The following is a 26,540-nucleotide window of genomic DNA, read 5'->3' as shown; positions in this document are numbered from 1 at the left end:
TTCTTTTTTGTATTGCATCTTTTCACTGCATACTGTCATGTTCTAAATAAACAATAAGGACTAAACTAAATAATTTTATTTTTCAGTGATATTCAAGAGTTTGCTTATTTTCATTTTTTTACTTTTTTTCTTTTATCCATTCCTCTTTTGGACTCAAAAGTCAAATTTGGCTCTGATTAAAAATAAATGTTAGTTGCCTCCCTTCTTCAGTTTAATGATATTAGCTTATTCTTGTTAAATAAACAACAACCCGCATCAACAGTCCGGCCATTCTTTTATTGTGAACATATTTACAGAACAAAAAGACAAATGAACACAAATCATATTTATATTAACAATAATTAACAATTTGAATAATGGACACTTTAATCTGTAGTGCACATTAAACCTCCCCACACCTCCATTTAAATGCGGTCCAAGAGTAAAAACCATCTGCTGAGTCGACGCTTCTCAGTGGAGCTGTTCATGAGCCGCGAGCTGAAGAGTTCAGTGTTCAGTGTTTCCTTTCAAAGCAGCCTGGTTTAAACTGAGACATGGGTGCAGTTTCTCTCTTTAATACTCGTCTTTAGAGGCTTGGGGACGTGTCACATGTACCGCTTTACGTTTGATCTCATGAGTTTGTTTACCTCGTGAAAGATTGTACACATAAAGCAAAGCCTGTTGAGGATGGTATGTACTCTCCATTAACAATTTCACCTGGAACTGGAGTTCAGTGTAAAGGGTTTGATTTAATCAGTGTGTTGCCAATCTCAAAAATATCCTTCCATTAATAACTATGGCTTGAACTTTATATATAATTTATTAAAAAATATACTCTAGAGTTTTAATCTAACCGACTGAGCAAATAGTAGTCACTTGAGTCATAGAAGTAAAATAAGATGTTTTAAGTCAATCTCAAATGAATATCAGACCAGTGGTTCCACACTAAGGGGGTCACCAGATGATTGAATAAACAAGATATAATGAAATCAAAATGACCATTTGGTCAAACTGCTTTGTTAAATACTGAGCTTTAATGGTGCTAGCATGCAGGTTGTTTTACCTAGCCATCAGCTTCGCTCTCTTACAAGACTCGATGCAATGCAAAGGTAAACTATCCAGCTGCTTGCTACAAATGTAGGGCCAATACGTTTTGAAACCATTGTACTAGACCAAAATTATTTGAAAGTGAAAACCTTAAACTTAAATGCGATGAGGTTCAGTCGAAAAGGCGATGAATGCGTAATGATTTTGCTGCATGTTAATATAATTACTTTATTTAATTGTAGCTCTCTTATTTTGGACTGAAACGCTTAACATGTGCATTTTTCACGGTGAAGGTTCATGTTCTTATAACGAACATTAGGAAAAATCCCCATAGTGACGTCCCAACTCCCACCCCCACCAACAGACAGGATCAGTGCAATTAACTCGACTCTCCAAAGACAAACGTGTTAGAAAATAAGTGCTGATTAGGCTGGATCAAACCATTTCTGCATGGCTGCATGTACAGCATGTAGACATGTGCCCATACACACACAAGCACACCTATTCACAAAGCTTTTCATAGTAAACACACACACACACACACCTCACACTCACACAAAGCAGCACAAAAATGAAGCATTTGCAGTTTCATTTAAAATATTTTCAACACTGATTCTAAAACTCAGAAGTGAAGTCCTTCTTTAAACTCCTCTTTCCAAAATAACTCTGCTAGCTCTACCAGTACAAGTTAATTGGTCCCAGAGGCACATCAGCATGGCTAAAAGAGTATAAAACAGGACAGTAAGGAGCGAGGAAAAGAATAGGATTGATTAAATATCTTCAATATATTAACGTTAAGGGCAGGATTAAATACAGTATCTGCACTGAAAAAGCTGTCAAAAATATAGACTAGATCTAATCTTTTTTTACTTGCCATTATATATTTCTTAAAAATAGATCCTTAGTTCAGAAATACAAACTTGAGCTAAGCCAGTAGCCAACAATATCACCAGAGGTAAAGCAGTTGCCAGAAGCTGCAATGGTAGGAAGGAACAATATCTTAACTGGTTATAATTGTTTTCTGATCTACTTAGACCTCAAATATATTAGTGTTACCACAGAGGAACAAAGTGCCAAGAAGTTTAGTACATCTCAAGCCCTTTTCACACATGTTACTGCAACATGGACAGTGTGGAATATTCCTGTAAGGCAGAGGGACTTTTCATTTACACTTTTCTTTAGAACAATTAAGTGTATATCTTTGTCCCACAACTTTGTGTCACAACTGCCACAAAGTGTTTGGTGATACTGCCAGTAGAGGTCACCAGAGTATCAAACTAAATAAAGTTACATTAGGAATTAGTTATAAACCAATCTGAACTTAATTCAATGATTGTTGTTTTTAAAGCCAAGTTTCTTTTTGCGATCTCTTTGAAAGAAGACACTTCATTTTCATGGAAAATCGACTTATGTCTTCTATTCAAAGTTACGCTGACTACCTCTATTCACAGAGTAACGTGCAAGTGTGAAAGGGGCTTAGCTTACACTAAAAAGCATCTGAAAATCCACAGTAGCATTACTAACACAGCTGATGCGTTTAAACCATCTGGAAGTCTATCAGATCAAAACATTTGTTTGCAGTATTGTCTCGCAGGCAGAGGATTAGAACGCAAAGAGCGGTGTTCAGTCACTACAATCATGGTCGAATTGTGCTTCTCTCTCGTCTTAGAGTTTATTCGGTTACCAGCACTAAGGCCCACCTCCCTCATCTTCTTGTTCCTCCATGTTTTTACGTGCCATCCTCTCCCTCCGCTCTGCCAGCCGCTGACATCGAGGACAGTCTTTACCTGTCCGGAAGCAGTTTCGATGATAGCACGCATGGCACTCTGTAGAGGGGAGAACAAAAACAAGAGTCAGAGATACAACACGCGTCATCTTTACAAGAGGAACCGTTTTTCATGGGAGCAGCTCCCATCGGCCAAACCAAACATTGCTGCAGTGTCCACAAACTTGAACCAGTAAAACCAGTTTCCCCAACAAGGAGATGTGATGTGTCAACAGAACAGCCAATCACAATCAGACCTGATGGAGGCAGGGTGAGGAGGACAGTATAAAAGAACAGAAAGGAAAGGCAGCGCAGCAGAAGGCAGGAGGAGGCTCGGTGTGAGAGGGCGGGTATCCTGAGAGACACACACCACACCCTAAACCTGCTCAGACACATCCCATTTCCCCCAGAGGCCAACAGAGAGCTTTATAACCCTTTCATTCCCTTAGAAATCGACGGAAATTGTTTTGTTTGTTTTTCTAAAAATGTCTGATGATGGTAGGATGAAATGACAAGCAACGCAACTTCGGAAATGGCTTTTATTTGTTCAAAGGAAGATGAAACTTAAATAAAAGTAACTAAAATAATAAATAGACATTCATACTGACACGTGGCGGGACCTCATGTTAATGAGACAACAGAAAAATAAATAAAATACAAAATGGATAAAACAAGAGGCGATGTTTCCTCTAAACTAGTAAAAGAGTCTGAATTGAAATGAAACATCACTTCTGCTGATGTCAGAAGATGAAGTAGCATTTGTTTAGGATAGAACAAGACTCCTCCACTGGCTCAGGGGGAACATGTGTAACAGAACAAACTTAAAAACATGGCCAAAACAAACTGAAATGTAAATGTTTATGAGTGATCCACACACCACTTAAGTATCATTTGCCATCCGTGTGGCCAAGACAAAAGCAGAACATAGCTCAGAGAGAGGAAACTAACCTCTGATGACAATTAGAGTACCAGTCATCAAGCTCTACACCATCACCAACACCAGACAAAGGGATCCACCACCACATAGCTGCCAAATATCTACCCTCCACCAGCCGAGCAAGTGTGCAAACTTCAGAATCAAAAGCCAAGAAATACCAAAAACCACCGCAGTGCACAAACCCGGTGCCAAGTGAAAGAGTAGAAAAAGTGTACTTAATGTGACAAGGCACAAGAAATATAGGAGGTAGGATGGCACAATTATTCTGTTTGTTAGACTTCAATATTCTTACAACAGTAACATACTTTAAAGGAATATTCTGAGAGTTTGGTACCCAATTCAATTCATGCAAAGAGTAAGAATACAAAAAAAATCAATACCACTTTCGCTAAATATGAAGCTACTACAGCCAAGACACTAACTGCGCCAAGCACATTTCATACTTTGGAGTGGCGGTTGAGCAGGCTGTTACATGTTTGGCAGTGAGCAAGTAAGTCAAAGCTGCCTCCATGTTGTCGATGTAGTTGCAGTTGTGCAGCTCTACAACAGAGCATTTGAAATCTACGGACCATAAATGCTTAATAGTCAAAAATAAAAAACAGATAAAAACCTCCGTCAACCCCAAAAAGACTTGGTACGATTAGAACTAATCTAAACATATTTGTTCATTCAAAAGTCATACATATCTGGACAAGGCAATAATTATCCAGCTGATACATCAATTATTAAGCCTTCAGCAATTTAGTGGACTTACATTTGATGTGGGTTACATTTGTTTATTCAAGGTGACAGCATTACTTAGCCTTTGAAGCTTGAAGTACTGTCTTTCTACATATTGCTTTTACTCTCGTCCCCCACCTCTCTCGTTTCAATCATCTCGGTCACTACTCTCTGCACTCTCTCCCCCCCCGTCTGTCCCTTCCTTCTCAACCTTCCTCCCTCTCGATTCTCTCATGGCTTTGCGAGTTTTACGACCTCTCCAGTTACTCCGGGTAATAACGTGTGGCTCAGGTTGGACCTTCTCAGTGTCCCTCTCTCTTTTCACCTCACTCCTATCCACCTTTCCTTTGCTCCTCCCTTTAGAGAAAACAGCCGACAGCTGATTGGGTTGTAACAATTTCATAAGCGAAAACTTCTCCACGTTTTCTGCACCAGAGTTCTCTCTTTTAGCTGCCTCTGTTTGGCCTTTGTCTGAAATGTCATAATCCTCCTCCCCCTTACTGCTGGGTTTTCCTTCCTCCACAGATTCTGTTTCTTTCTCTGAAAATTCTTCTTCAGACTCTTCTTCAGACTCTTCTTCAGACTCTTCTTCTTTCCCTTCTGCTTTTCCTTCATCCTCTATCTCTCTTTTGGAGAAACCCTTGATAAGACTTGTTAACCCTGTTAAACTCCAGCGTGCTTTTACATCCTGATCGACTTCATTTAGGCTCTCCCTGCTGCTGCATGTTTCGCTGTCACTGTCCCTCCCGTCTGCTTCCGCTATGTTCTTCTTTAATCTGTCAATCTGAAGAACCTTCAATATGTTTACTCTTTCCTTTCTTGCATTTCCCCTTCCCTTCCGCTTCTCTCTCTCTTGGCTACAATCATCTCCATCTTTACCATTTCCTTCATCACACTTTACTTCTTTCTCCCCCTCTGATTCTGTGTCTGTTTTAACCTCCTGCTCTTCCTCGTTGCCTTTACTCCTGGTGAAAGCTTTCGCAAACATTCCAGGTGTGAACACTTGAAATATTCCCCCTCTTTCCTGTCTCTCTCCTGCTGTTCCCTCCCTTTCCTCTTGACCTCCAGCCTTCACTCCCTGATCAACACCTCGCTCTAAACCCGGCTCTCCTCCCTCGCCCTCCCTCCTGTCTTTAAAGAGAGCCCTCATCAGCCTACGATGTTTGGAGATGTTCCAGTCACTCCAAGGAACTGAAACGAAGGGGGCTTTTGGGCCGCCCTGGCCTGCGGCGAGCAGAGAGGGCTCACCTTCACAGCGCTGGCACTTGTTCAGCTGGAAGGGGAAGATGATGTCTTTCTCGTTACCGCAGAACTCGCACACGAAGCCCTTCGCCTGGCACAGCTAGAAGAGTTTCGAGGAACAAAAAGGACAGAGAAAAACAGACATTTGATTATGGAAATCTCTGGATGTTTGCAGACATTACAACAGTTCCTCATGCAGTAGGTCGCCGGTTTAATATTTTACTTTTGTATGAAATCACTGCAATAATTAGATGGATTAACTCTTCATGTTAAAAGGTCTCCTACAATACTATAGGTATATATATATATATATATCAAAGAAAATGTCTATGAAGTATTTTGCTCAAAATACTTCAAAGAGATCACCCATTCTAGCCAAGCCTCATACCCCTCTATTTCAGCCCTGTTAGAGAAGTGCTGATTCTGGGTTTGTAGCTTTAAAAAAGAAAAAGAAAGAAGGGGGAGCTCATGCAGGAGAACTCTACCGACAGATACTCAGCTAAATGCTGCCGTGACTAAACGCCACATTATGTACAAAAACCACATCAAGAATTATTTCTCAAACAGTATGGAGCTCAAATGCTTTTTTCTCTTGCGGGTTTACCACAAGGTGAGTATTTTATTATATCCTGCTTCTTTACACATACTCTCTCCAGTACAGGTTAGCTCTGAGTGCTAGCGATGCTTGCTAATGTAAACAAAGACCATATTACGTCCAAAACACGTCGGGCATTGTTTCTGATAGTGACGTTCCTGATCTGCATCTTACCACACAGCCAGCTGCGTGCGAGGTGCCATGTTTCAGCAGCTCTTTCATTCGTGGAGCCAGGTCCCCGTTGCGTACAGCAGAGAGGTCATTGAGGGAGAAGAGGTGCAGGTCTTCAGTGAGGTGACCTGGCAGGCTGTCGAACTGGTCCAGCACCCTGACACACACACACAAATAGACACACTGATTATGTCCATCTATGCAGGGAGATTTGTTTGTATTATTATTGTGAAACCAAAAAACATGTACAAGCAGACTTCTTACTCTTTAGCGAAGCGACAGGTCTTGAAGAGATTTTTCATGTGAAACAGCTGCACCCTCAAAACCTAAAAAAAAAAGGTAATCAACAAAAAATGAATCATGTTGGTTAATAAACACTGACAGGAACATATTGCCTAACATTGTGTTGTTGATCCCTCTTGTCTCCACATAGTTCAGACTCTATATCTCAACATATGTTTGCATTGATTTGATCCTCCTATTCTGATTACTATGGTTTCATTCTGTGCTAGTAACTATTGCCTGCTCAAGTGCTACAGACACAATTCAGCTTTTCTGGCAAATGCAGCATCTGTGCTGTTAAAAGGTTTGATAATGATTGTCCCTGAAAGCTAACTGACATGAGCAAGTGTCTAATTTCTCATATTTTGTAGTAGCTATATCCTGCATGGACAGATATTAAAAAAAACATCTTGTGCCTTTTCTCCTCTCCATGAAAAGGTTTAACATTGCATTCTTGCTCTTTAAGCACAATCCTGCCAAACCATGTCCATTAGGATGTGCCTTTTTCAGAATCACATGTCTGTTTTCAAGGAGAAATGGCTATAAATGGCTCTATTCATTCTAATGTATTTTAAGTCAGTCACAAGTTTGCTGGTTTATAATTACGATACATCATGCTTCTCAGACGACTTTAGAACATAGTGGCTGTTCAGCTAATTTAATAAACAGAAGTGAAACGTGTTATTATGGTTTTGTTTCTACTAGATAGTGGTAAAAAAAAACAGAGAAAGTTTAAGAAAATAGATCTGACAACAATTCCTAATGACTTATTTTCCATCCGGCTGTGCTCACCCTGACGACCTCCAGAGCTTTGTTCTTCTTGTACAGGCCACTGTTGATGTCATTGGGGTTGAACAGAGGGTCTCCTGCGATCTTGCTCAGCAGGTCCCGGGCGAAGTTGCTGACATAGTACTTGCTGAAGTCCCACTTCCTCAACACTCGGCCGGGAACAACCGCCTGGGCGTTCTCATGGCAACACTGGCAGAAGTAACGGCCGAGGTATTCACAGTAACGCAGGCGCTTGATATAATCTGAAGTGTGGACAGAAAGCAGAGACACATGTGGGGTAAAGGTAAGAATATGGAATTAGTAAAGTAAAGTTAAAGTATATTTGCATAGAATTGTTGATATAAAAAGAGAAGTGCAATAGGAAAACAAGTTTATGGCAAGCTGACCAACTAAGAAAAAGTGTTAACGAGGCACTTGGTAAATTAAAAACAAGAACTGAAACTTTGATAAAAAATGGACTTCTGGAGTATTTTTGGTAATACCTGGGTCGATGCGAGTGCCACAGCCAGCGCAGCGGTAGTTCTGTTTAGCCACAACTATCTTCCTCCTGTCAAGGGAATATAACATGTCAGTAAAATACATTTTGTAGGGCAAACAGCAAGAACAGTGGTCTAATATACAAATAAAAGATGGCAGGCAGTGTGTCTTAAAAAAAGATGAGAAACCAAGTTAAATGGCAGATCAAAACATAGAAATTAAGAACTAAATAATAAGAAATTGAGCAAGTCGATGAAGGTGGTTAACTCACTTGGGGGCGGGATGAATGTTGAATATGATCTGTGGTCGGGGAGGGGCCCACTCCAGGTTGCCCCTCACCCTGATCCTCAGCTTGTAGATGTCTGCGTGTTCGCCATCATCAGGAGAGATGGGCAGAGAGTCGGGGATGGGCAGCAGCTAGGAGGCAGCATAGAATTGGAGTGAGTTCAAAGTTAACTCTTTTTTGGAGGGGTTCTATCTGCTGTAAATCAACTTATTATATTATCTAAGCATGTCGAGTGTCTTGTTTGAGGTTGAAGATGTTGTACCTTCTGCGGAGCGTCGTGTTCTGGGACCAGCCAGTCGAGTTCGGAGGCCGCAGGGAGCTGCATGCCCTCAAACTGCCGGAGTAAACCCATGGCTACTGACTCCGCTGAGTTAGACTGGAGGAAGGCGGGAGAGCTAAAATAAACAAAGGAAGAATATATTTTAAAAAATGTTAATAGGACATAATGTTTTGTTAAAAGTCGAAGCAACATTAAACAGCATTACATATTTAAGAATGTTTACATTATTATGTATAATTAGAGGGGAAACAAGGAGTTGCTGTGTTACTTACATGGACTCTGAGCTGAGAAACGACCTGTTGCTGGAGCTCATGCTGCGCTTAATGTCTGCATCTGGAAGACAATGATTTAACAGTTAAATTAAATACATTTACTACTTAGAAGCAGAGTGCAATTTGTATACACATTTTATCCACCAGCCATAGCTATGAAAAGATTATTAATTAATATAATTAAAATCAAAAGTTTAAGATCAATAGAATTTAAAATAACTATCAGAAGACGGCGGGATTTGTCGTGAAAAGAGCTGAATGTACCAGCAGTCGGCTCGTGATTTCTCAACAGGGGTACACCTACTTACTACAGCTAAGCAGCGATCAATGTTGGTTCAAATAAATGTTGTAAGAGAGATGTGATTAGCGACGGAAAAAAAGAGGAATATAAGGAAACAATCTCTCGTTAAAGACAATAATTGTTTTGTTTTACAGCAATTTAGGAAGTAGCATGCAGGAAAGCCAAGAGCATAAGCAGAGCATTGCTGCCCTATTTTCTTGTTACACACCACAAACAACATGTAGGCACAGATACTAAGCAGGAGAGGTTTGGTAGAACAGGAGACCGCCTGCATGAATTCTTGTGAGAATACAGCAGCTTCTTTCTATCAGTGGAGCATGGGTCTTGTGTTTTTAAATAAAACCCGCATTGGACTAGAGTTTTTTTCTCTTTCTTTTGCAACATGCTCTGTGATCATTTATTACATCGCTTCTCCTACATTTGGTTGAGGGCATAAAGACTGCTGACTAAATTCAATATATTTCTGACAAACTTTCTCTATTTAAATATTTTTTAAACTGCTGGTGCTTTCAGAGGACCATCACCCACAAGAATAATTTTAAAGAACATGCATTATTATGTTGTATTATGTTCATAAAAAACAGCCTGTGTGACCCAGATCAAATCATCACTTTGCCTGAGCCAAAATCAGCTATATGTCATAAACCGACACAGAATGAACTGTTAATATTGGGCAGCACTCACGCTTCACGCTTCATTCTCACCAGAGTCAGATTTGAAATGCTGAATAATGGGATGGATTGATGAATGAATAAGTGATTAACCCCTGTAGTTACTGTTGCCACAGAAGGAGCCTCCCTAAACTCTAACAGGCATATTCGTCCACCAAAACTCTGCAGCACCGAACAACAAGCACCAACACAAACAGCCAAGCGCACCATTCAGCCGAGGACAGGCCGGTGGCTCGACTCCAAACTGAACGCTCGCATTACTCCCCCGCCCTGCTTAGAATAATAATTGATGATACTGGAGTCATATCAAAATAATCTTTTGCATCCGAATAACACTGTAGTACAATTACAGCTTTTTATTTGCCTAATAAAAAGTAAGATTAAAGTAGGTTTCTTATGGATGGATTATATCAGATATGTTATCAGAGGAATACAGCAACTGAACATTGCTTTTGTTTATGTAACGCCAACCCAAAATCAAAGGAATTAAAACATTATTAGTATTTTGTTATGCCTTTGCAAAAACTGTTTGTGGGTCTTTTGGCTGTCAATTTAGTACGTTTCCTTACTTGAGGTTGAGACCGCATGACCTCCATTACAGTCATGCAGAATCAAAAGTGAAAGCCGCAGTCCAATGTGATAGTTTGGGAGTTTTTTCCTATAGTTCATTTCCAGACAATTGAACATAACCAATAACTATGATTCAAGAAAGATATAAGATAAGCTATAAACAGTAACTTGCAAAAGTTACGGTTGAAGTGTCATTCAGTTTATTGGGAGGATTAACGGGAGAAATTCTCCGTTTGAAGTCGGGCCATCGCCTTCCTCTCACAGTAAACTGTCTGTTTTGAAGCTGTGGAGCCTCGCCCCCTCGTCCAGCCTGCAGATACCTGTGAAGAGTGAGGCGAGGGACAGGGAGAGGCCGTTCTGAGACACCGCCAGCAGGGATTGACCCTCACAGCCATCTGAGAGACAGAAACTAACACTCAGCACCACACGCACAAACATTTGAAACAATCCTCAGAGCGGTATGTCAGTGTCGCAGGCAAACAAACAGTATACTAGTACGCAGTACATAGTACATGTGGGCATCATGCTCTTATACACAGGGCTGCACATAACTGGTGCGCATGCGCACCCCCCGCCAAAAAAGGAGAACCGGATCATTTGAAAAAAAGCGCATTTGCGCACCAACATTGAGAGAGAGAGAGAGAAAAGAGAGGAGAGAGAGAGAGAGAGAGAGAGGAGAGAGAGAAAAGAGAGAGAAGAGAGAGAGAGAGAGAGAGAGAGAGAGAGAGAGAGAGAGAGAGAGAGAGAGAGAGAGAAGAGAGAGAGAGAGAGAGAGAGAGAAGAGAGAGAGAGATATTTGCGAGTTGCATAAGAACTGGTAAGATAGCAGGGTTTCCCACACATAGACTTTACTTGGGCGGGCCGCCCAGGTATATTAACGGCTGCCACAGTAGAATTCGCGACCCATTCATTTTTTTAATCCGTCCGCGAGCACGACGGCATCTGCAATCCCTCGCTCTACCCCTCGCTATCGCGTGAAGGGTCTGCTTTAGGTGCTCCACACAGTAACCCTGCTGCGAGGCATACAGTGAACAGCGAACAGTTCATGAGCGTGCTCACTGGCGAACAGGTTATGTGCACCCCTGCTTATACAGCTTCATTATGTGACTAACTGTGCATGCTCAGACCGAGTACTGAGAAGTAAAGTTAATAACAAACACGGTCAAACAAAAAACATATAGAACATGCACATGTGTAAATATATCGCAACACATGTTAAAAACATCAAAGCAACAAATCTTAGGGCTGTACCAAATATTTAATGAAATTTAATTTAAAATTGTTTGAATCTTAAATGAACAACCGATTGCTGAGCAAGTGCATTTATTATGCCATTTGTGGAATTAGATTTGAATGGTGGCTGCGTCGGAAATGTTATTTAGAAATTCACATCATGATGATTAACCCCCCAACATTTGTTTATTCTAAAACCTCAATGTAGGCAACAGATATAAAATAAATGACATTTGGTGCAGCCTTGATATCTTCATATGTTATTGATTAGTCAATTGCAGTAACCATTTGTAAGACAAAACAACACTAACATCTTATGATTGTAAAGTCTGTAAAAAATCTAACAGTAATAAAAACATTTACAGGCTGCCATTCTGCGACCTTTGAACTTCAGTGTTTATGGTTCATGGTCAAATGTAACATGCTTGGTGAGCAAAATGAAGAAGAGTGGTGATAATGATTATGTAACAAGAGTATAATAGAAACAAATTCATTCACACAGAAACATTAGTTATTGGAAGAACTCTTGCATATAAAAAACTGAATCAAAAATGTTTTGACAGCAGCTGGAAGGTAAAACCGTTGAATTGAAAAAACAAAGAGTGATAATATGTCGTGGTGTTCCCTCTCTCTACCTTGCAGTTCGCACTCCTCCACCTCCTCTGCTGAGCCGGAGTCAGAGAGGCCCTGGTACGAGTCCTGAGAGCTCCGCCTGGAGCCCCCGCTGTCAGTGGAGTGGAAAACTGCAGGAGAGAGAGAGAGAAGCGATTAAACAAAGGACCATAGAGAAACAAAGGATAAGCTGTTAGAATGTTCTCATCATCCCAGCAATCATGAGCTGTCGTTTGCATACTTTTGCACGAACATCACAGATTAAACACCTGAACTGTTGAAGCTAAATCTGTTAAACACCTGAACAGTTGAAACAACATCCTTAATATTCATCTGGCTGCTACTTGAAAAATATGTATCTATTTACCTATATATCATATTTCAATAACTTGCATATAGACTCTTATTGCACTATTTCACTTTTTAAACTATTTTTCTTTTTGTATTACTATTTACTTGCACTATATTTTCTGTTAATCTGTGTTTTGTGTTGCACTGTTGGAGAAGCCTGTGACACAAGATTTTCATTGATGTTCGTATGACTAAATAAAGAACCTTGAACCTTGATTCAAAGATTTCCCAGATTAAGAAATAAAATATATAGAAATATTTAACCTGTTTTGTTCATTATCGTACCATACATTATGATATAGCTAACTGGAAAGGTATGCTAAACTGAAACCAACTGACAAGCCTGGCCCCATTAGTCCTGGTTGGGAAGAAATAATCCTCAAAGTGGTTTTAAGGTATGAATAAAGGTGGTAAGAAAGTCTTGAATGTAAGACATTTGTGTTTGATTAAAAGTTCAAATACAACATTGACTAATCAATCTGAGGAAGAAGCTATCTACGCTTCAACTAATTCTTATTAGGTACATTTGTGAAAGTTACTGAGATACAACATTTTCAATTGGGTAATGTCTCATAAGTAATAGCACATACCATTAATAGACCATAAAATGGTAAATCATCTGATCATTTCTTAGTCAATGAAGCACTTTAAAAAATAAACTGTTACATGATGCGTCTGTACAGAGGACCGTCATGCTGCCTTACGCTGCTGGGAGTTTGCGCAGGGCGGCAGGCGGCTGCGTCTGATCTGCTGCCTTCGTAGGCGGATCTTCTGTTTGAGCTGCTGGATCTCATTGTCGCTGTCCCCCTCCTCCTCCCCCGCCTCCTGCTGACGCCGCAGGTTGTACTTCATCAGCTCGATGGCAGCAATAAGCGACTCTGAGATGCTGAAATGAGCGTTCTCCTATAAAGCAAATGAAAATTGTGAATCAATCAGAGGAGACTACACCATCAACGGATGCAATAGGAGGCTAACGCTGCATGATTATTTATATAATTAATTATATTATCACAGTGGATTTTTAACACTAGAGTTTTGTATTTGAAAATCACTTTGAACTGCATGAATTTGTGTGAAAAGTGTAAATAATCAGATTTTTTCCAAGTTAGTGATTGACCAATCAGCACGACTTTGGTCAGAGGGAGTTAAAGCACGGACCTTCTCCAGGTCAGCACAGCTGCCAAAGTCCTGCTCCGACAGGTAGCTGATGAGGCTCTGACCCTCCGACGGCTTCCTGAACATCCCATCAGAAACAATGCTGCACTGGGACCCATCTGAAGAAACATAACAATTGGCAGAAAATACACAACACCATTAAACAAAACAGAAACTGTAAGAAAAAGTGTATGTGTGTGTTTATTGTTGGATGTATTTTATAAATCTGTGTTAGCTGTCGAAGCCGTTTGTTTAAAAAAAGATGCCTTTAAAACAGAGTTTAAAACTAAGCAAAGGGAATATGGTCTAAGCTTGACCAAAGCAAACTGCATTTCTTATAATGCAACCCATAAAATCTCCATAACAGACACTCTGAATTAACCTTTCTATTACTTTCCTGGGGGAGTATACTAAGAAGTAGGATTTTCGCTTAGCCGGCTAACTTCAGGGAAAACTCTGGGTTTCCGGTCCTACGAAGCTGGTTCTCTTTTTAGCAGGCTAGATCTCCATGGTAACTTATGCTGTGCGGCTAACCTGATCGGGACCAGGTTAGGTTGCAGGCTAAGAGCTCAACTCAGTGAAAGCACTGCCTGCTGACCAATCAGAGCTCAGTGTGCGGAGTTTAAAGCGATCAAGTCATATTACAGGAGAAAGGAAATACAGAAAAGCTGCCGTTGCAGGAAAGACGGCCGGCAAAAATCACCGACTGTGTGAACATTAATAGAATATCACCTCCCATCTTCAGAGCAATCTGACTATTAAAACATTAGCATTAAGAAAGCTTAATTAAATATCTACCACAACATAAGTAACCGAATCAGAGTAACATTAAGTACAGTCCGCGGCATATCACATCATAATGTATCATATCTCCTTATCTGAGTCAGCTGAGCCGTGTCTGGCCGTGCAACACTCACAGTGTCACATACTGTATGCAGAAGTATTATTTTAAGCAACACATTAAGTTGACGAAACACTCGAGACAAATGTAATTAAAGTCAGATCCACTCGTGTCTTAGACGGGGCAGTGATATCATAAACCTGTTAATGTACGCAAACACTTTTTCTTTTACCAGCTGTATTCACCTTGCAGGTGCAACTATGTGGCTTTTATCCTGGATAAAGTGTTACGTCATGGATGTTTAAAGTTTAACTTCTTCAGTTCATATGTCTAATATTATAGTTGACTTTTCATTCAGGAAGTATGACGCTGCGCTGTCAGTACGCTTCTCCATGTTTGTGATTGGTCGAATGCTCCAAATACCACCCCTTTCATGTGAACGCGCACCTAACTAGATAGGACACGGCTGGCTTGAGCGATCCACTTGATAACCAGCGTCGAAGTACCGTTTAGCGAGAGCGCGTATGTTTTGGATTAGGACAACCGGCTAACTCAAACATATCCAGGTTAGGTTGAACCAGCTTCGTAGTACAGGCTTCTGCTCAGGTCCAGTGGGTCGTGTCTATTGACCGGCTGACTCGCAGGATACATTTACATTCAGGAACTGAAACATGTATTTTCTTACACCTCATGTCAGTTTTCCTGTTCAACTTCCTCATACATTTAAATATGCTATAAAGTTTCTCTAGCTAAAATCTTTCTTGAATATGTGAAACATTTAAACGTAAACAGAAAACTCACGGGACTCCATGTAGAGGGAACTGGGAGTGCTGACATCCTTGCGCTGAGGTGAGAAAGGACTGTAGTTCTTTATACAGCAGTCCTGCCCTGCCGATTCTAAGAGACAAATGGTCCACGTTAGAGGCCTCTTATCTCCTGATCGCAGAATCACTCAAATGAACACTTTCAAATGGATGGGAACATGCATCATCATCTATACACAAAGCAAGTTAAAAGTTTGGAGTTTATCGTTGCTTTTCAGGCAAACAATCAATAAAACCCATGAGGATGGTTCATTTTATCACATGCGTCAACAAAAACATGACTTTTGACCCTTGTCATTGTAACTATTGTAATTAAGGATGTACAGATAAGGCTGCAGAAATAATCAAATGAAATAATGCAACCACGGTTTTGAGTTTACACAATTAAATGAATAATATTTACAGCAATAACATGTTCCAAATGTGTGCTCAGCTCATAGAAAGTGATACACTTCTATGCACAGGTTTGTAAAGGAGAGTTTTACTTGATGTAATAATGTTATTCAAGGCATGTCCACATACTGTACATCTAACACATACAGGACAGCATCTGCTTTGCTATTTACATGTATTATTATTATTATTAAATGTTTGTTTGTTTTAGGGACAACTCTAAATCACAATGGCAGTACATCAGTTATACCGACTAGCACAGCTGTAATGTGTAATGAAATGATCAGGTTTAAACACAGTTTGTATAGAACTTGCATGATAATGTCAACAAAACACTGAGTGGTCATGAAGAATGTGTGCATAAACAACCAACACGACACTGGAATGGCTCATTTGACAAACCAAAACAGGTTTTTTAAACAACAAAAGCACATATAAGGAGCTGATGGCAAGACTTGAAAGGAAAAGGAATGGAAAGAGTTCATCAGCATGCAGAGGTGAAAGGAAAAGGGAGTGGGGAGGGGGGTATAGTGAGGGAGCACAGTGGAACTGCACTGCCAACCTGCCACCGGATCTTCTATTATTATGGTGATTTTTCGATGGCCCCCTCCTTCGAATACAACAGGAGAAAGAGAGATATAGAGCAGAAGGAGAGCAATTACCTCAGGCAAAGAGGGGGAGACAGTGAGCATAGAGAATAGAGATGTTAATTCGGAAACTTTTTAAATCTTCAAATAGGAAGTTGGCACCTTGGGGAAAGAACGTGGGCTCACCACATTTTACAGAGCCACACGTACACGAAAACTTTCATGGACTCCATCTAAATCTCCCCAAACATTGTACAAAAAAGGAATTGAAAATCAGGTCTTTCCCTCACCTGACAGAAACTGAAGCCTTACATCTCTTTAATACTGTAAATGAATACAACTCCACAATAGAACACATGCCCATAAAACAGATTTAAAATGATTTTTACAAGTTCTTCCTACCATAACACTTTAATCTGTAAACATGCAGCACAAAGCAATGCATCGGTGCATTGAGGAAGAAATAAACCAGCTAAAAACTCTCTAAAAACGGGGGCTCACCACCACTCCAGTAAGTAGGCTATATTCTCTTTTATCATTACATATCAACAAGGTGATCTGAACCAGAACCCCCATCATATCTCCTGTTGCAGTTTGAATATGCAGAAATGTTGGATAAATGTTGCCTAAATGCACAAATGCATGAGGATATTTATGATCAAATATTTTAATGTTAAAATTAAACCTTTTATGTTATACAACACAAGTGACACACATTGATAATGTCAAAAGAGTGACACATATTTAGTCGACTTACCATTCCTGAGTTTCTGATTGATCCCCGTGTCAGATAAGGAGCGGGTGTGTCCTCGGGACCCCCGGCCCGGCCCCCTCTGACCCTCTGAGAAAGAGGAGCGTCTCGGTGGGGGCGGGGCTAGAGGACCCCGTTGCATGGACAGGTCCGGGGTAAAGTCCACCTGGCTGTTGTGGGTGGAGCTTTGGGATTCACAGCGGCTGCGTTGCCCCAGGTTACCGATAGCCAGATACTCCGGACCGTCGTCATAGTCACAGTCACAGGAGTCCCCGGCATCGGGCTGAAAGGAGGCGGGCGAGAGGGACTCTGAGAGGGAGGTGCCAGGGATCGAACCGGGGCCAAGAGGTGGCGTCACCCCTCGCTCGCTCTCCCCCGTCCGGGACACACACAACCAGGGAGCCCCCGTGCTGCTGGAGGTAGGGTCTGCAACAGAACGGAGAGATAAGGTGAGATGGATCATGACAAAAGGTCACAGTGATGCTTCTCTGTTCCTATGAGATACTTAATGGAAACCACTCTGAAACAGTTGTATCTGTTTAAGTAAGCACAAGCAGTTCAGGACATTGACTTTTCGAGGCTGTATCAACACATTGTTCAATAACTGACCTTGTGCACAAACAATCAGACCTCTGTATGGTTAAGTCAGTCGAGCTATTCACATACAAACTGTAGTGCATTCATAGGGCCTTTCCTCCAATCCTGCCCTCTAGATCTGTATGTACAGATTACAGAATAGTGACCATCTTCTCTTCATTTGCTTAACTGAATGTACAACTATCCTCATCATAAATAGAAACAAACACACTGGTCCAATACGACAGTGTGTACCGAGATCTGACATTTTTTTGTGAAAAGGTTAGCTTAAATGTATGTTTCTAAAAATGAGTGCCAACCGAGATGATACAAAATAATTTAACAACGGAGCTCCAGATTTGAACCCCCATGACCCAAAGTGGTCACCATGTTTACCCAGATTTCATTTCCGTTTTCATAAATAGACATGTACGATCAACATATCAAGCGTTTCCAATCTTCTACACTCATTTTATTTTTAACAAGGATGAACATGGATTTGAACCTATACTTTTCCCCCATTAGCCCTTCCCTTACTTGTGCTATTGCTGTTTTGGGGTCCGACTCCCGTAGTGCTCCCAGAGTTGTGGCTGGGAGCGACTTCTTCTCGGAGCGAGCAGTTGGACGTGGTGAGTCTGCGATTTAGAGATTCTCCTCTGGGAGCCGAGTCTGCGCTTCTCCAAGCTGCACCAGCTCCAGGCAATACACACAGGCTCTGGCTCTTCAATAGGCCCAGACAGGTTGGGCCCTTCAGAGGGGACAGCTGGATGGTGGAAGGGGAGAGGTAAAGAATAGAAGGCCTTTTCCCAAATGTGCACATTACATTTATCTTTTATTTAAAGAAAACAAATCACATATTTCTAGACCAAAACAGTGGATTTGTTGTTATATTCAATACCCCTTTCTAGTATAAATGCAGTGATATAACACTTTGTTTTTTAATAATTATTAACAAAATAACAATAATTGATTAGATAGTCAGTCATTTTTGCAAAACCCACCCCAAAGGTGTCTACTTGGGCAAGCAGTTTGGGGTTATTCTGCTCCACGGCTTCCAGACACTGGAACATGGCGGTCACATGAGGCTCACTCAGCAGAAAGGCATGACCTGAAAGGCAGCAAAGGACATACGGAGATAAACAAAGAGGCCGACAAAGAAAGGTGAGCAGATTAGGTAACGAGAGAGATCATTTTTAAGTTATTAGAAGGATAGAAAAACAAAGAAACATGTATTTGAGCTGTTTCTTACTTTAGTTTACACTTGCCCCCAATGCCTTCCAAATTAAACTTTACATTGATGTGACCCTTTGTGACCTTTATAACTCACCATTATAGTATTTACTCGTATGTCCCATATGGCGGAGCAGAGGTCTGAGCTGAGCAGACAGCATGTGAACCTGTAAGCTGTGAAGGAGCCAGCGCTCGGCCTTGTAGCTCTCCCCAGCATTCCTCATCCCGCTGCTCAGCACCGGCTCCAGGTGACCGAACTGTGGACAGACACAGAGGAAGAGAAAGACAGACAATTGAAACAGGTGCATATTGTGAAAGGGGAGATTTGATGTCCTCATTTATCATTATTTTTCCAACAATATTTAGTAATCAAACAGCACAACAATCAGTATAATTGGATCTTGTTCCAAATATTTTCGGTATTTACTCTAAACATACTGCTGTTTGTTTGCAGCCCAGTCTGTATGACACTTCATTTAAAATCATCTAAAAAAAGGCAATTGGGTGGTGGTGAAGGGACGGGTTTACGATGAAGAGTGAGCTAAAATATATCAGCACAAAACTTAAAACAGGCTTAGATATCATAAACCAATAGTGACATGATTTATACGTGGTGAGCGTCTGCTGGTAAGTAACTGAGGGCGTAAGGAAGATAATACGTTTATTTGATTATGCGTCCCTTTCCTTGTTGAGAGTACTGGTACAACACAAACACTAGACTCTAGATAACACAAACAGGTCATCCAGGAAGGGAAGTGACTTTGTTGCAGATATTTGAAAGTGTGAAATGTATCAGGTATTTACTTTGCATATAGTTTAACAAAAAGGGAAGCATTGTTTTGTCTGACAGGCAGATCAGCTCTCAAAAAAAGATAGCAGTGTTTAGACATATGTACACATATGTTCACCTCCAGTGACAAAAGTCAAGAGATTTGAATGCTGAAGTTGAAAACATTGAAATACCACCCTGCATTATGCTAGCTGTGACAATACCTGTTCAACGTGCGAGGCGAGGTTGGGGCTGATGTAGCGAACACACCACACAAACGGCCAGTAGTCTCTCTGCTTGTAGTACACCTGCAGCACAAAACCAGCATGACCCAGTTACAGAGAATACAAGACAATAAAGACAATAGGCCATTATGCAATTCGAGTGCATCCCATTGATAAATGTTTTTTCCCCATATTTCAGGAAGTCAATTGATGATGGAAAAATACTTGTCAAAATGTTAGATGAAAATAACACTAGAAAGAGAATACATGAGAATAAATACAAAAGAAGGCATGACATCAGTCAGGAAGTCTGACCTGCTCATTCTTCAGTCCATGGCTCAGGATGTTGTTCATGTCCTTGTGGAGTCGTTGTAGGCCGCCGTAACGTGACCAAACGTTGGGGTTGTTGGTAGACACGAGACCCTCCACTGTGGTCTTCAGGCTGGACAGTAGCTTCCATTGCTCCTTCCTGTGGGGAAAAAACAGGGCAGCAAGGAAAGAGTTAAACGGAGTGAGAGAGGAATTTTAGGAATGAGGAAGGATGTAAAAAAAAAAAGTGCTGGTGTAAGCAGTGTTGTGGTTTAAATCATTACTCATTTAAAAAGTAGTTTAGTCAAGATAATCTTAAAAACAACCAGGAATGCTGACCCTGAATAAATGTTTTTGCAGTATCATCACATCTAAACCTTACAAAGCAGATACATACATAGACACCTACTCCCTATCTATCTAGATTCAAAATGTTTACAAGAGCTACAAGTACATAATAAGCTTGGGAGTTCCCGCTAACTCAGTGTTGATACACTATACTTCAGACCACACATAATGTTTAATATGGAGGAAATTGCCATTGACTCCCATAACAAAAAATTATAAGACTGTTGCTCACGATGCGTAACTTCAGTGAGTCAAATGTAACTTTACTACAGGGCTATGGAAATCTTTTGCTCTAAAAAGTGTTGTTTACAAAACACAATTATCAGGTAGAATCCAGTAGGAGCAATAAAGCCCCTTTCCCCTTGTGTTAGCAGTCAACTGAATGTGTTTTGACATCTATTCGCATATCTGCAGCAATGGGACAAAACAGTGTTTCCCATACATTGATTTATTTGTGGCTGGCCGCCACAATTAAATATCGTCAGTCACAAATGGATCTCATAAAAAAAAAAAAAAAATTATTATTTATATACAGTGTGGCATAAAAGTATTTAGTCAGCCACCAATTGTGTAAGTTCTCCCACTTAAAAAGATGGGAGAAGGCCTGTAATTTTCATGAGAGACAAAATGAGAAGAAAGAAAGAAAGAAGAAAGAAAGAAAGAAGAAAAAAAAAAAAATCCAGAAAATCCCATTGTCTGATTTTTAAAGAATTTATTTGCAAATTATGGTGGAAAATAAATATTTGGTCACCTACAAACAAACAAGGTTTCTGGCTCTCACAGACCTGTAACTTCTTCTTTAAGAGCCTCCTCTGTCCTCCACTTGTTAACTGTATTAATGGCACCTGTTTGAACTCGTTATCAGTATAAAAGACACCTGTCCACAACCTCAAACAGTCACACTCCAAACTCCACTATGGCCAAGACCAAAGAGCTGTCAAAGAACACCAGAAACAAAATTGTAGACCTGCACCAGGCTGGGAAGACTGAATCTGCAATAGGTAAGCAGCTTGGTGTGAAGAAATAACTGTGGGAGCAATTATTAGAAAATGGAAGAAATACAAGACCACTGATAATCTCCCTCAATCTGGGGCTCAACGCAAGATCTCACCCCGTGGGGTCAAAATGATCACAAGAACGGTGAGCAAAAATCCCAGCACCACACGGGGGGACCTAGTCAATGACCTGCAGAGAGCTGGGACCAAAGTAACAAAGGCTACCATCAGTAACACACTACGCCGCCAGGGACTCAAATCCTGCAGTGCCAGACGTGTCCCCCTGCTTAAGCCAGTACATGTCCAGGCCCGTCTGAAGTTTGCTAGAGAGCATTTAGATGATCCAGAAGAGGATTGGGAGAATGTCATATGGTGCAGATGAAAGCGCAAAAATAGAAGCTTTTGTAAAAACCTCCCCCAACTTAGACCTGTTTGGTAGGAGAAAAGAATGCTGAGTTGCATCGCAGAGAAACACCATACCTACTGTGAAACCATGGGGGTGGAAACATCAAATGCTTTGGGGGGCTGTTTCTGGCCAAAAGGGAACCAGGACGACTGATCGTGTAAAGGAAAGAATAATGGTGGCCATGTATCCGTGAGATTACTTTGAGTGACAACCTCCTTCGCATCAGGCAAGGGCATTGGAAGATGAACGTGGCTGGTCTTCTCCAGCATGAGCAAATGATCCGCAAAACACACCGCCGGCGGTGCAACGAAGGAGTGGCTTCGTAAGAAGCATTTCAAGGTCCTGGAGTGCCTAGCCCAGTCTCCCAGATCTCAACACCCATTAGATAAATGCTTTGGAGGGAGTTGAAAGTCCGTGTTGCCCCAGCCGACACAAGCCCGCAAAAACATCAGCTGCTCCTAGATGTAGATCTGCATGGAGGAAATGGGGTCAAAATAACCAGCAACAGTGTGTGAAAACCTTGTGAAGACTTAGGCAGAAAAACCGTTGACCTCCTGTTTTGCCAACAAGAGGGTATATAACAAAGATTGAGATGAACTTTTGTTATTGACCCAGATACTTATTTGCCCAATCCACCATCGCAATTTCGCAAGTAAATTCTTTAAAACAGACCCCAATGTGTTTCTGATTTTTTCTTTTTTTCCTCAATTTTGTCTCATTAGTTGAGGTATAGCCTAAAGGATGAAAATTACAGAGCGCTCTCATCTTTTTAAGTGGATAACTGCAGCAATTGGTGACTGAAGTAAAATTAATTTTTTTGGGCCCCACTGGTGGTTTGTGGTGTATATATACTATAACTGATAATATAATTGAATAATCTATATTGAATATATAATATATTAATATCATATACCTAACTAATTATAGCTAAAGTATATATAATATATGTAGTACTATATACCTACTACCGCGTATCGCTATATAGTAACTATATATAATGAACTAATATTTACTATATATTATGCTTTTTATATACTCTACTATATATTATATCACTATATTTATACTATATATCTTATTAGTTCTATATTACTATTACTTCTAAGTCGTATTATTTTTGGTAGTCTAATGGATAGGTGAGGGCTGGGCCCTGATGATCGGAAGGTTTGTGAGTTCAAATCCTGCCTGGAAGCACCACTAGCTAAGTGTGCCTTGAGTACGGCCACTTAGCCCTCGGTTTACTCAGGGAGAATGTCCCTGTAATTGGTAATGTGTATGTCGCTTTGGAATAGAAGTCTTCTAAAAATGCCTGAATGTTAAATGTAAAATGATACTTTTTGGGAAGAACCCCGACAGATCTTTCAATTCCGTGATGTTCACCGTCCATTAAGCCACGGCAACACAGAGAACGAGATCGTTGTCTACAGTAGCCCATGAGCCACCCAAATAGGTTAAGGGGCCCCTTTTGGCTTTTTCTTTTGGCCGGGGCGTGCGCGGGGTCGGTGCCACAAGTAGAACATCAAATTCTGTGGGAAACACTGCAGAATAAATCTGTGTCAAGTAACACCAGACACATTGAGGATAAGGATGGAAATTATTTGTGGAGCCAGGATAACGTTAAGCAGGATTCATGACGCCAAGTACTTGGAAGCAGGTGTTGTCTGTTTGACATTCATTAAAAAAATTAAAGCCATTGAGCCCCCCATACTATATCATTTGTATATGAAAATTATCATTTAAAATTAAGATCTGTAATGAAATCCATGAACAGAGAAAATGCTAAATTGAACTTGACAATGCACGCTAACTGACTACTCCCTAAAACTACACCCCCAGTCTTACTTACGCCAACCTGTTTCTTAAATTCATTTTCTAAAACCAGCAGGGCTAGGCAGGCAGCATCACGAGTTCAGCTACCTAAGCCAACCCCTAAGTCAAATCAACATCATCGTAAACTTGGGAACAGAAAGGCTGGCTGAATGTTTGAGAGCATTCTGCCCCTCCCCGTAAAAGAAGGCCAGAATAGGTTTTCCATACAGCCTACTGGTTTAACCCGCCAAAAATGAGCGGTCTGTCCTGTCTGTCTGTATGTAACATTTAAATGTTTGGCATTTTGGTTGTAAAATAGCAAATTAATGCCATTAGCTAAAAATATAGCGGATTTTAGAACTAAACTGTAATTCTGCATGCATTCACATCTTGAAGAGTTCTCTTTCGGCAGCCCACTTTGTAGATCATTTAGTAAACTCTCCAGCATTTCCTCTTAAACCAAATTCTTCGAGTAATGTATATAGTCATAACTAAGCCATGAATTTATATATATCTTCCACTGTAAAACAAGCACAATAGCTTGATACATTTGCGCGAAAAATGCATAGCATACAATTAATTAATATCTGGCACAGCACACAAAGGCAGCGAACGTTCTCCGCGTGGCGTCAAGCAATCATGCTTGAGCAGCCTACGGTTAGCTTGTATAGCAGCTCCGTAGGAGTGTTACTTTCAGTTAGCGCTGTTATCAAATCAGCCCTGGATGTTAGCGAACAAAAGGCAACCAAACTTTTCACCTTTTTTGATTCTTCCAGTTAGTCTTTGATTCAAAGGAAGTTGACACGGCCTCCGCCAGCTATTTAATGGCCGCTGGCTTAAGGAAGTATCAGGCTTAGGCCTACGCCTATTCAGCTTTGCGACCTTAGCCCAGCTCCCGANTTGCCTGGGACTATTTTCAGCGGAGGATTGATACACAAGAAAGGCATAGGCGAAGTTTGGGGGGGTTCCCGGGGTGCCCGGCACCCCCTGGTGGCCGGAGTCTTCTCCGGCCACCAGGGGGTGCCGGGCACCCCGGGAACCCCCCCAAACTTCGCCTATGCCTTTCTTGTGTATCAATCCTCCGCTGAAAATAGTCCCAGGCAAAGGCACCGTTTTCAACTGCTTGAATAATGTTTACTGAAAACTACAGAGCGCAGCTGTTTCAGGAAATTAACGGGCCTTTGTGAGAAATCAAAATGTTTATTTAAGACCTTTTTCCAGACACATAAATCTGCAGAAAGAGGCATATGGCTTTCGGCCAAGTGACGTAAACAAAAGGGAAGTCAGAAATCTAAAGGGGAATGACTAATGCATTCGTGGGTTTGGGCATTTCACTGGATTTGTTAATTATTAAACATATTGCATTCGGTAGAAATCAAGAAAAGTTTGGTTTAAAGCCCAGCCCTATTGAGATGCATGTCGTTCCTCCATCAGGTGTTCCCGTCTGTTAGATTGCATTCTGCTTTCCGAAGTATTTTCTGATTAGACCGCTGGATGGAAAGCTTTCCAATGAAATGGAAAAGCAGCTCTGAGAAACAACAGAATAAGGCACCTGTGGGACAAATTGTTTTTCAGGGACTTTTGGTCCAAGAGGAGTGACCCCCCCTCCAAAGTCTCTCCAGTTTTGTGCCTGTTAACGATTTAGACACGCCTTTGATGCATGACATGTATTTGATTGTGTTTTGTGACATGTCTTTTTGTTAAATGTGTTCTTTCTTTGTTCTAAGCCGTATTTTAAAAGCATTTAGATAGACGGATTAATCCGAATCAGATTAAAGTTTGTTACCAAAAAGTTTTACACATACAGAAAATGTGCTTGGGTGTATAATTAATCAATTCAAACGCAATAATAGGAAGCAATATAAAAATATTGTATATAAAATAAAAATTGCAGTTACATTATGAAAATGTGCAACATTTAAAATATGTGCAGTATATCAAAATGTGAAGAGGACGAGCTGTGCCATTTGAAAAGAGGTAGCATTAAACAATAATGTTTAGGAATATCCTATGTGCGTGTATTAAACAATATTAAAGTAACATCTAAAGACCCAATGTCCAAATGTATTTAAAAAAGAAATGTGAATGAATGATTATAGGATCTCATACACTTTAAAAATATTTCTAATTGTGTGAGGAAATAAAGTTGTACGAGACACTTTCCACTCGAAATTAATATTAAAAATAGTCTAAAAAGAATCCTGGAAGTGGCCTCAAGCTCAGACTCAAAGCAGACCCCAGTCGTGCGGCACAGCTCCAAGCCATCCCATAATACCCTCAGAGTGAGACATCGAGCTCCTGTCTGCTCGTATCCTGTCAGAAACTGTTGACTGAAGAATATCTTGGAAGTGAAGCCGCAGTGTAAACAGCTGCCAGCTCCCCTGCCTTATTTATGAGCTCTGAGAAACTTCTGGTCATAATATTACCCGACAATTGAAGGGAGGACATTAAACCGTCAACTGGCGAAGCTTTTTAACTGGTTGATGGATCTTTTTTTCCATTGGACGACCATCGCACAGACAGGAAGTGTGTAAACAGACTCTGGGGTGCGGGGCGTTTGGCCAGAAGGTTAATTGCTAATTGACTGCCCCTCGTGTGTGTGTGTGTGTGTGTGTGTGTGTGTGTGTGTGTGTGTGTGTCTGTGTGTGTGGATATGTTAAAGTGGGTGTTTTCAGCACAATTGCCAGCAGGCAGTGGACATGTCTTCATGTCTCTTATGACAACAAAAGAGGGACATTGCACT

The 26,540-nt window shown here is 40.8% G+C and overlaps 1 protein-coding gene across 1 annotated transcript; it reads right to left on the bottom strand.

Moving 5' to 3' along the window:
* Positions 1-257: 257 nt before the first annotated feature.
* On the bottom strand, positions 258-20,372 carry rubcn (rubicon autophagy regulator). Its single transcript, XM_010778664.1, has 20 exons — positions 20,246-20,372; positions 19,931-20,014; positions 19,035-19,194; positions 18,709-18,815; positions 18,245-18,470; positions 17,138-17,557; positions 15,378-15,473; positions 13,739-13,854; positions 13,285-13,483; positions 12,253-12,360; positions 10,705-10,779; positions 8,843-8,903; positions 8,553-8,685; positions 8,276-8,421; positions 8,010-8,074; positions 7,531-7,769; positions 6,721-6,782; positions 6,460-6,613; positions 5,697-5,790; positions 258-2,852 (listed from the first exon to the last, which is right to left on the bottom strand). The coding sequence occupies exons 1-20, from the start codon at positions 20,282-20,284 to the stop codon at positions 2,716-2,718; spliced, it is 2,721 nt and encodes a 906-aa protein (XP_010776966.1). The 5' UTR covers positions 20,285-20,372; the 3' UTR covers positions 258-2,715.
* Between the last annotated feature and the right edge of the window lie 6,168 nt (positions 20,373-26,540).

Source organism: Notothenia coriiceps, unplaced genomic scaffold (genome assembly GCF_000735185.1).
Source record: "Notothenia coriiceps isolate Sejong01 unplaced genomic scaffold, NC01 NC01_scaffold00019353, whole genome shotgun sequence".
In the NCBI taxonomy this organism is placed as follows: Eukaryota; Metazoa; Chordata; class Actinopteri; order Perciformes; family Nototheniidae; genus Notothenia; species Notothenia coriiceps.
The sequence above is the reverse complement of the archived record's forward strand: the minus strand, read 5'-3'. Positions and strand labels throughout refer to the sequence as shown.

Excerpts from the sequence above, each read along its gene's own strand:
- rubcn (XM_010778664.1), bottom strand. The coding sequence starts at position 20,284 with ATGAACAACATCCTGAGCCATGGACTGAAGAATGAGCAG. Across the intron at positions 18,471-18,708 it reads CCCAAGTAGACACCTTTGGG|CTGTCCCCTCTGAAGGGCCC; the intron begins GTGGGTTTTGCA and ends TCCACCATCCAG. Across the intron at positions 6,614-6,720 it reads ACCTGTCGCTTCGCTAAAGA|GGTGCTGGACCAGTTCGACA; the intron begins GTAAGAAGTCTG and ends TGTGTGTGTCAG.